The sequence below is a fragment of the Hippocampus zosterae genome, chromosome 1, assembly GCF_025434085.1.
Source record: "Hippocampus zosterae strain Florida chromosome 1, ASM2543408v3, whole genome shotgun sequence".
In the NCBI taxonomy this organism is placed as follows: domain Eukaryota; kingdom Metazoa; phylum Chordata; class Actinopteri; order Syngnathiformes; family Syngnathidae; genus Hippocampus; species Hippocampus zosterae.
Genome location: NC_067451.1, coordinates 7,363,089 through 7,373,563, shown reverse-complemented (window position 1 = coordinate 7,373,563; position 10,475 = coordinate 7,363,089). Strand labels below are relative to the sequence as shown.

The following is a 10,475-nucleotide window of genomic DNA, read 5'->3' as shown; positions in this document are numbered from 1 at the left end:
GTGACGAAGACGATGCAGACACCTGTGTCAATTCAATTTTGTCAGACACAAACCGGAAAACGTCACCCAACTTAATTTACAGCACGGACAACACAAGAATAGAACATCTCTGGAGCTGCAAACTGGGCAAAAAAAAGAACCTTCTCATCTTTATGTTATCACTTTATAAATTTGAATGAAAGGAGCACTTTAGCATCTGATATGAATCCTTTTTGTCCGCGTCCCTGAATGGAACTGTTACTCTGAAAGTCCCTTAGCGGATGTGGCGTTCTCAACATGGTGACTTGACACAGGTGCGTTCAACAGCTGGATGATGATGATAAGCAAAAACAGTCGAAGAAAGCGAGCAAAAGGGCAACATGAGAGCCGTTGTGAGCACGGTAAGTGGCGCACAACCTGACACAAATTCTCATGCTTACTTTTATTCTTTTTAGAGTTTGGTCTGGTTTCAATTTCCAAATTAGGAGGATCAGGAGGGGGCGAAGGACGAGCAAGGGGAGAGCGACACCATCCAAAGGCGACCCGTAAATCTTATTTTATTTATTTTTTTCATTTTTAGGATTGTTGTCACCCAACAAAAAACATGCCACGGAAAGCGTATGTTTTGCATTGTCATGGCTGATCACGTGACACCATCTTTTCAACGCGCCTTTTCCTAAAACCTTAAACTCACCTTTGTTATATCTTCTCCTTTCGAAACTAACTTTTATATGCTGTCGTGCGTCGGCTACTTTTACATCACTGAGCAGAGATAAAAAATTAATCTGGCACACATGGCATATCTCCCATCATTATTGTGATATGTTGAAGTAGAACGAGTAGTCTGGGAAATTTCTACCAATTATTGAGGCAAGGCAATTATTTTACATTACAAAAAGGAAGTGTGTCTAATGAAATGATCATTTTGTTTTGCTTTGACTTTGATTGTGTTGAATGAATGTCAACAAGTTGACACGAAGGTTAAAAATTGATGGCAGTGGATGAGCAAGATTAATAACAAAAAAAATCTGGCCAAGTGAATTGGGATCATTTCCTGCAGCACCGTTAATGAACATTTTTAACAAATTTTAAATAAATGAAACCAAAATACAAATGTTGTGCTGATTGATTCGATTCAAACGTATTTTACATAATTGCCCCTTTGAACCTAAATGTTTGAAAGAAACCCGATATGCTTGGCAACTGCACTTCTTGTCTCCTGTTGCTTGGCTTGTCAAGTGATCGTTTGTCTTTTGCAGAGCATTGTGGTGCTCCAAAACATGCTCAGGAAAATCCCTCCAAGCCCGTTCCACAATTCGCAGCAGGTATTTATCACTTTGCCGCCGTCCCGTTTTTTCCCTGACAACGGGAATTCGATCATCCCATCCCCGTCTGTCCGTCCTCCTCAGAGCGTCCGTCCGTCGCCCTCCAGCGGGTCGCCTGCGAGCGTTTCGAGAAGCAACCGAGTGAGAGAAGCTTTAAAAATGATAGCATATGCGCGCTGGGAATTTTTATTTCTTTTTCTTTATTTTTCTAGGACGACTTTCTGAACGTGACCACTGACAGTCAGCTGTCACAGGTGAGGTCCAAATTGTTTGTGAGCCGCTCGCCGCCTCCGCCCGATCGCATCCACGCCCTTTTTTTTTTTTTTTTTTCCTGGGTCTCACCTTTACTCACAATTTCTGACGTGCACAACCAGTTTGCGCGTCGCCTCATGTTAACGTGCGACTTTCGTGTTACAGGATGCAGCACAGCGGCCGAACCCTCAGGTGATGGACCCCCCCCCCCCCCCCCCTTCCCCTGTATCACAAATCATAACGTTTGAGATGAACCACATCCTATTCAAAATGCTTTCTTATTTTATTTTCTGCAGCCTGTGGCAAGCACGAACCCTTTTTATTCCTATCAACTGGTATGGACCAGCAGCATTCCTTTTTTTTTTATCAGTTTCTCGACAGTCGGCTCACGTCTTTTTTTTTTTTTTTTTTTTGCACTTGTCACGTTAGGAGTCCAGGCACAAGTACGACACCAGCGAGGACGTCGGACAAAAACCGTGGCAGGAAGAGCGGACGGCGAGCGACTTGTTTCCTCTGCCTGAATTCCGTCGTTCTCCGTTGGATTGGCAAGAAAATGGACCCTCGGGGTCTGAAGACCACAAGGACCGGGTCCGCGGCTTCAGTTCAAACCACCTGCCGGATAACATTTTCACATCCCAAATTGGGCAGGATCAGAACACGAGCCGGAGCCTTTTACAAGATTCGCCCGAGGATTTTAGCCTCACGGCGTCCTCGGGGAACGTCTCGGATCCATTTCGGCCTTTTTCCAACACGGCGGAGGATCCGATCGGCTCTCCGGAGGATCCATCCGGGAATCCGTTTTACTCGTTTCAGGCGAGCGCAGGAAAATTCTCACCCGATGACAAACTCGCTTCTTCAGGATTATCCGGATCCGATTTGGACGTATTCTCCCCTTCTTCGAATGTCTCGAGCTCTATCGTAAAGGAGCTCTTCGGAGACGGCGGCGGCGCAAGCGAGCCGTTGAATCCGGAGGCGGCCAACGACGGGGACGTTTTCGGAAGCCTTCCCAGGAGCGGGTTGACCAAATCGACGTGGGACCTCTCGGAGCACGCCGTCCCATGGCCGTATCCGGACGGCCCACGCGATGTCGCGCTCACCGCTCCGCAAGGAAGCAAACACGGCATCCTCCATCCGACGCCCTTCAGCCAGGCCCAGAAACTGAGTGCGTCGTCGGACTCTTCCCCCACCGAGTCGAATCACGTGCGTAGCGTCTCTGCCGTTTTGCAATTCCAAGTTGGGTGGCTTCCTTCTAAATGTCTCCCCGGGCATCACCAGGTGACGCTCAGCAGGCGCCCGCCCAAGCCGCTCCCTCGTTCCAGACCTCCCAGGTTGGAGAAGCCCCCCGTGCCGGATAAGTCCCGCAAGCCGGCCTATATCGTAAACGCGCCTTCGCCTCCGTCAGCGTAACAAGCCGGCTGCCATCTTGCTAAACCGCCAGTCGTCGTCTTCATCTTCCACTTGTCCAGGTGGAGCCGGAGCCAAGCGGGCCGCCCAAACCTCCTCCGAAACCCGTCAAAGCGAGCCCCGTTTCATTCGCCGGCGCCGCCGCCATGCCGCAGGTGTGCCCACGTGCTTGGGGGTCCATATTTCCATCCCGGCTGATTATATTTTGTGTGCCTGTTAGGACGGGAAAGAGCTCGACAAGGAGCACTGCGACATCTTTGAGGACATCCTGCTGATTGGACAGGTGGGGCTCCGAATCTTGATTGCCCCCCCCCCCCCTCCCGGAGTTGTTTTGTCGATATAAAAAGTGGATTTTGTCCCGACAGGAAAAGTGTGTGGAAGACTGGCCGGAAGACAGTCCTCAGTTCCACCCCGACTTCAAACCGGTAAGCCAACGAACGACGGCCACCTTTTCACCGCTTTGCACGTCTCTCACGCCCAGTGTGGGACGATTAAAGGATATCTTATCTTATCTTATCTTATCTCTCCCGATGTTTCGGTTTTGTCTTCCCAGTCTGGAAAATTTCGACTGCGTCGCGAATCCCTGACGGTGAGTGGCGAGTTTGTCCTTATTTTTTTTGGGGGGGGGGGGCATTAGTGGAGATCAAAAGGAAGGCAACCAAGCGGCGCTTTTCTCCTTTCAGGTCACGCAAATCTCTGAGGAAGGAGCGACACGAGAGAATCGGGATGATTTTGGAGGACACGTCAAGGTCATCCAATTGCCATTTGCTCGCTTTCACATTCCGATTGAAAATACTTTTCGCGGTCCCCGAAGAGCAATTCGGTTTTACAGTCAAGTCGGTTCTTTGCGCAAAGGTGGGGGGGAAATCTGACACTGGGCATCCGCAAAACTCGTTGGAGCTTTACGGTCTTTTGGGGTTTTTCAAAGGCTTCGAGCAAGAGATCATGAGGCTCAACGCGCTGAAATCCGTTACGGGAAAAAGCTTCATCGCTCGCAAGCGTCTGCTGAATCCAAATTTCGTGCACGCCGAGGTTCAGCACGGTTCAGAGAGATTTTCCCTTGTTTTTTGCGATTTGCACGGTTGGAGTTTTCATCGCGGGTCGGCCTTCCCGCTTCGTGGTTTGTCAAGAACAGATCCCGTTTGCGGAAACTTTCCACCGCGTCTTGAAAATCGGACAGTGTTGTGTTGGAGCAGTTTGAAAAGGAAAAAGACGCAAACGGATTCTCCCGTTCTTGCTTGCTTTCTGATGCCAACGCTTGAACATTGAATTTCGCGCTCTTTGTGTGAACATCTTCCACAGAAGAAGGACCGCAAGTTTTTGTTGTTGTCCCGAGGAGGCTCAAAGGTACCAAAAAAAAAAAAAAATGGCTAAAGGTGACAATGTCGGCAGTGTATTTTGGGCTTACAAAAACGTTACTCACCAGGACAAAGTGTCTGATGACATGAAAGATGGCCGCAGTCTGACTTTACCTTCTCAAGGGAAATCCTCAAAGGTAAGCGGCGGCGGCGGCGGCAGCGGCGGCGGCGGCAGCGGCGGCGGCGGCAGCGGCGGCGGCGGCAGCGGCAGCGGCGGCAATCAATCCAAGTGAGATGAGAAGAAGGCGCATCCTTCACACATCTTCGTTCTTGCTCTTCTTCCTCTCAGGAAACTTTCTACGAGATGAACTACCCGTCTGGGAAGAGGGAAGACGGAGAGCAAAGTTGGTCTGACGGCAAAGTAAGATTATGATCCTCAATTTTTTTTTTTTTTGGTCTTTCCACTCCCGTCATCTCTTTTTGCTCCGTAGAAAAAGCCCCTGAAGAACAAAGTCAACCAGCTGCTGAGGCGCGCGTCCACCAGCCTCGTCCAGCGACAAGCGGCTCCGGCGAGCAAGGTAAAGGCGGCGGCGGCGACGGCGGAAAAAAGCCAACGCGACGGCGTCGGCCGGCCGCGCTCACCCGCTTTGCTCTCGCCGTCATCCGACAGGACGACGACTTCCTTCAGAAACGGATGAACATGAAAGAATCTGCTATGCGATGGCACTCCCAGGTATCGACGTTTCACCATTCGCATCCCCGTACGTCGCCCTCACGCCGCTCTCCTCCGTAGGAGGCCATGTTTGATTTCGGCAAAGGGGATGAAGATGAGGCGGCGCGAGCGCAGCTGGACGAGGCCGACGCCTTTGCCGGCGTGAGTCCTTATTTTTTTTTTTTTTTGAACTGAGACCCTCGCATGTCTAGCCATTGCTAATGTCCCCCATCACCCCCCCCCCCCCCCCCCACACACACCACCCCGCTCTCCAGAAAGGCAAAAAGAAAATGAAAAAGAAGTTTGGGCATCTCAAAGGATTGACACATTCTCAGGGAGAGCAGCCGCAGGGGGCGCATGGATACACACCTCGCAAGGACTCAAAGGTACCCGCCGAAAATGGCGTGCGGGCGATGATGCAAGAAGGTGATGGGCGGTAATAATATAATAATAATAATAATACATTTTATTTGTGGGCGCCTTTCTAGAAACTCAAGGACACCTTACAACAAGCAGTTAAAATCACGAGTACAATGATAAAAACAACATCAAATAAGAAAAAAAATACAACAAAAATAAATAAATAAATAAAATGATGGCGTTGTGTGTTTTCATGCCCCCCCCCGACCCCCCCAGGACAGAGAAGAGCAGTTTTTCGCCGGGGCCGGCATGTGGCAGGTATGGTCAAGCACTCGCATGCTCTCTCACTTTTGAACTGAGGTGACTGTCCCGTCCCCCCCCCCCCCCCCTCACCCCCCACACCACCAGGAGCACAGCCTGGAGAATGTGGATGAACTAAAAGGGCTTCACTCCATCAGCCAGGTAGATTTTTATTTTTATTTTTTCAATATAAGACGACAATAAGTATGTTATGGCTTATGACGAAAAGAAAGTGCGACTTTTTTTTTCTTTTTGTGGGAAAAGGAGGACGTGCCTTTCTTTCACCCCCACCAAAACAGCTTCCCGGCAGAGCAGCTCGATTATGAAGCGCCCGATGCAGCAGACGCCTACGCAGCGGTTTGTTTACTTGTTCGAAAGCCCAATTTGACCTTTTCTTTGTTGTGTCAATCATTCCTGACGAGACGTTTGAGTAAATGACATGCACGCAATGTCACAATGTCGTCCTTCGTCTTGGTTTCTGTTGAGGAAAAGATTCCATCTTAAGATGCGTTTCCACCCCGCCCCCTTTTTTTAGAAAAAGAACAAGTTCAAGGCCCCGGTGCCTTTGCCCCGCAAACCAAAGCCAAGCTTCGGTTCACCTGCACCGGTGGAGGCGCCGATATTTGGCGACGCTGCTTTTGCACCCACGTGTGTAAGTATGATTTCGATTTGGTGTTTATTGAATGAGCCGCGGGAGCTTCGGCTTCAATTCCAATGATTGGTTGATTGATTGATTGATTGAACTGTCAGCAGGCGGACAACTGGTCAGATGAGGACCACGATGCTTTGAGCGAAAGACAACATGGAGATCCCGTAGTAGACTACTACTACAAACAGGATGAGCTGGTCTATCAAAAACCGGTAATGCGGATGGACAGGATCACTTTTTTGGGGGGTGGCGGCATCAAACTCACCACACTCTTGCTCTTGCCTGGTAGAAAAAGTTGAAGCGCAAGCCGTTCCGAAAGCACAAATCAAAGGTGAGCGGCATGAGCATCACTTTTTTGGTCTTTTGAATGGCGCGTCTTTCTAATCGCGTCTCTCGGCAGAACAAAGCTTGGGAAGGCGCCGTGGAGGAAGTGCCAATCAACCACCTGTCGGAGGCGGCGCAGGTCAGTCATTCCGCTTTTGACATTTCGAGAGAGAAAAAATCGTCAAGCGTGTGGAATGTAAACACAAGAACTTTGTGTTTTTTCTGTCTCTGTCAACTGGCACGGCCGGCATTAGCGCTCGTCGTCTGTCACGGAGCGTCTTGTCTTCTCAGCTCTCGACAAGGGTGGACGTTTTTTTTTTTTTTTTTCCCGCTCGACTTGTTAGGTTTCTCTGTTCTGTCTCCCTCTGTTGGTCATTTTTTTAAATGTCTCTTGCTGGCCTTAATCATGCCGGCGCTCCACTTCCGGTTTGGACCGTTGGGACTTGTAGTTCTTTTGTTCGAGTTGACTTGATATGTTTGTATGGTTTCTTACGTTTAAAATAATGAATAATGATGACTATAATGTAATGTAGTGAGATCACGGTTGATTAAAGTATTTATTAAATGTATTGTTAAAATAAAAGTATTAAGAAATGTCAATTCTATACTTATTTACACCGTGATGCAGAAAGAAAGATATATTCATTTTACTGCATTTATGTGTGCTTTAGAGTATTACCTGCTTCTGCTTCTGATACTGCAACTACTTTCGTTTAATCTACATCTACTTTTGCTGCCCAATAAATGTATCAAGAAAGTACAGAAAGAGTGATCCTTCCATGCTGGCCGACGATCCCTATTCAGAGGGCCGTGAAAAACGGAATTAACTGAACACACAGGTTGCACTGTTAACTCATTCAGTACCAGCCAATTCGAGACCACGTCTGAAAAGACGTTAAAAAACGTCTTTGGGAGTGAATGAGTTTTAATAGAATTTCGTCGCTCGCCGTTCGTGCAGTCAAGCAACAATAAATTTTAACGCCGGGTCCGTTGCTTTTTATTCCAGGCCGAGTGGCTAGCGGCGCAGAGGGACGAGCGCGTGGCGGCGGGTCTGGAATACGGCGAGGGAGACGGCGACGGGGTCAGTGCGTTGCCGATGTAACTGGCGGCGGCGGTGCCTCGAGCGTGTTGTTGTTGTGGTTGTCTCATTGTCTTTCTTTTGTCGCAGGACACGGACAGCTTGATGGAGTGGTGGTACACAGTCGAAAGTGAGTCACGGTATTAAAAATAAAATGAAAAAAATCCAAATGTTGCAAGGGAGAAAGATGAAAACACAGGCACAGTGTAGTTTAAAAAATGTGTTTCTCTCAGAAGTGGTTTTTGCTTGTCATTTTGAAAAATAGTGATCCAAGGACTTTTGCTTTTGCTGCATCGACACATAGACGCATACGGTAGAGGTTCCTCTTAGCCAATGGGATGCCAGGATGATGATCGGAAGTAGCCAATGGCATAGCAGCTTTAAGTATGTTGCGTTCAGGAAACTGCAACTATCATGGCATACTGTATTTTTACCTTTCGTATGTTGAAATTTCTTTTGTAAAAAGAGGACATATTTTTCCGTTGAGGCGTTTCGTAACTTGAAAGTTTCCTATGGAGAGACGTTAATTGGCCAGCTACAGTCATACCTCGGTTTTCAACCATAATTTGTCCCAGAAGGCTGTTCGAAAACCAAAACCTCTTTAAAAAAAAATAATAATTTCAAAGAGCGCGAGTATACATTGAGTACCAAACGCAAATCCATCAAGTCATGTTGATTTTGAACATCTCCACTCCCCATGAAAAGCAAGTTGATGTTGATAGCAAGGGGAAAGAAGCTCTTGGAGTGTCCACTGGTGTTAGTGTGCATCTTTTCGAAAGTGCCGACTCATCCCTCCAAAAGAGGGGACCGCGTGGTTGTCCCGACCCCACAAAAGGCCTCCGCGTGTCCCCCCCCCCCCCCTCCCCCCCCCCCCGCCCCACATCAGAACACTTTTGTCCATTGAGTGGCGATCGTCAGATGTTCATCTCCGGTGTGTCCCCGGGTTGTTTTCCAGAGTGGTACGAGGTGCCATCGGACGAAGAGACCAAACAGCGCGACGATTCCGAGTAGGTGCTTCCGAGCATTCCGGCCTCCGTTTTTCCGCAACTTGGCAGCTGACAACCCCCTGCCCGCCAGGTCCTTCACCGTTTTGGCCGACAAGGTGAACCGAGGCCTGCGGGTGTTCAACAAAGTTTTCATGGAACGCGCCGAGGTCTTCTGGCAGCACGTGGTGAAGCTCCACGCCCTGGCGGACCACCTCAGCACCTTCCACCAGAAAGCCAAAGCGGCCGGCATCACGGGCAACACCACGGCGGCCGTCGGCGGCGTGACAGCCATCGCCGGCTTGGCCTTGGCCCCGTTCACCTTTGGCGCCTCGCTCATCGTCACGGCGGTCGGGGTGGGCGTGGCCACCGCCGGAGGGATCACTTCGGCCTCCGCCAGCATCTCGGATAACGTCAACATCATGCAGGAGCGCAAGAAGGTAAATGCTACGCAAAGAAGAGCTTTTCTTCCGCATTCCTTGATGTCCGCGAGCTTTGCGGGAGCTTCTCACCTGACGTCTTGGCACCTGCGCCGGTTTGCAGGTGGAGGCGGTGCTGCAAGAGTACGAGTTTGACTTTCGGGGCTTGGCCGATATCCTTCACTTCGTCAATCACGGCCTGTACAAACTGCGCGGGCATCCTTTCCTCCGCTCGGGCACGCAGCACTATTCTGAGGACTGGGAGGTGCGCAAGGCGGTGCAGATGATCAGCCTGGTGGACTCGCCCGTCATGCGAGCCATGGAGGTGACGGACGCCATCTTGCGGCTGGTCCAAGGACTTCACGGCGGCATGGAAAAGTACTTTAAGGACTCCCGGAACCTGAAGAGAGCCTTCAAGAAGCAAGTGGTGGCTCGGATCAAAGAGGCGGCCAATGTGCTTAATGACGGAGTGGTGGAGCTGAACGCCATCAGGGAGGAGCTCCAGAAGGCCGTTGGCAACTTTTAAACGGGTTTGTCGAGGATGAATATGGAACGGGTTGAAGAACGGCCGCAAGGACCGCAACGTCAGCTACTTTTTAAGAAGTGCAAGTCATCCTTTTTATTGATTGAGCTCATTTGCATTTGATTGTCAGGCATTTTCCCTGCTAACCAATTAAAGATTACATTTAGGCAGCACTAGGCTACCGTAGGCGTCTTGGTTTATGCCAGTGTTGTGTCCAAGGACCGGCAACCCGAGGCCAAGGCCAAGGACTTGAGAAATTTTCCGAGGCCAAGGCCAAGGACCAAGGACTGATTTTGAAGCTGAGGCCTAGTCGAGGACATGTATAAAACAATGCTATCATACCACTTGGCAGGTCTTCATGATTTGCAACACCCCTCCATCGTAACCCCTTGCACTCCCTAACGCTTGAATGAAGTGTTTTTATTCAAAGAGTAGAACAGTCAGGGTATGTGTTATTTATACTGAGAAAAACAAAAATAAAAGCATATGATATACATTTATGAATGAATGTTTTAGTGCAGTAGTTTCTTAATATAAAGTAAATCAACACTCAGCAGGCATGACATGGCACGGAAGACAAGTTGAGAAATGACTTTGCATAGAAGTCAATCACTGAGTGCAGAAATCTCGGCAGTGATAATTTTACAGATTATGTATAGTAAGGTGTTTTTAGCCGGAAAAAAAGGACCATGAATAGAAAGGCGTTTTAACAAAAAAAACGGCCATGTATAGTAAGCCGTTTATAGACGAAAAAAAACGACCCTCTATAAAGGGGGTGGGCAATTAGTTTTTGCATAGGGCCACATGAGAACCAGAAAATATTATGGAGGGCCCGATCAAAAGGGTGAACTAAATTCGACATATTATTT

The 10,475-nt window shown here is 49.0% G+C and overlaps 1 protein-coding gene and 1 long non-coding RNA gene across 2 annotated transcripts; one reads left to right on the top strand and one right to left on the bottom strand.

Annotated features, from left to right (window-relative positions):
* The first annotated feature begins 234 nt into the window (after positions 1-234).
* On the top strand, positions 235-10,102 carry si:cabz01007807.1 (uncharacterized). The gene is made up of 33 exons (XM_052063622.1): positions 235-380; positions 465-524; positions 1,239-1,304; positions 1,389-1,445; positions 1,517-1,558; positions 1,722-1,748; positions 1,853-1,891; positions 1,986-2,756; positions 2,832-2,933; positions 3,023-3,115; positions 3,181-3,243; positions 3,326-3,385; positions 3,514-3,549; positions 3,644-3,709; positions 4,263-4,307; positions 4,387-4,455; positions 4,608-4,679; positions 4,750-4,836; positions 4,929-4,991; positions 5,052-5,132; positions 5,246-5,356; positions 5,607-5,648; positions 5,739-5,792; positions 5,895-5,987; positions 6,166-6,282; positions 6,381-6,491; positions 6,569-6,610; positions 6,680-6,742; positions 7,610-7,684; positions 7,772-7,811; positions 8,637-8,688; positions 8,759-9,104; positions 9,208-10,102. Exons 1-33 carry the CDS (start codon positions 360-362, stop codon positions 9,607-9,609), a joined length of 3,468 nt encoding a protein of 1,155 aa, XP_051919582.1. The 5' UTR covers positions 235-359; the 3' UTR covers positions 9,610-10,102.
* Positions 6,771-7,566, bottom strand: LOC127599901 (uncharacterized). Its single transcript, XR_007962210.1, has 2 exons — positions 7,437-7,566; positions 6,771-6,997 (listed from the first exon to the last, which is right to left on the bottom strand). It is a non-coding gene; the product is annotated as an uncharacterized LOC127599901 (long non-coding RNA).
* Positions 10,103-10,475: the final 373 nt, after the last annotated feature.

What these genes read in the sequence shown, in the direction of transcription:
- si:cabz01007807.1 (XM_052063622.1), top strand. Translation starts at nt 360, where the DNA reads ATGAGAGCCGTTGTGAGCACG. An exon ending in TGCGTCGCGAATCCCTGACG is followed by an intron (nt 3,550 to 3,643) that starts GTGAGTGGCGAG and finishes TTCTCCTTTCAG; the next exon opens with GTCACGCAAATCTCTGAGGA. An exon ending in CACCTCGCAAGGACTCAAAG is followed by an intron (nt 5,357 to 5,606) that starts GTACCCGCCGAA and finishes CGACCCCCCCAG; the next exon opens with GACAGAGAAGAGCAGTTTTT.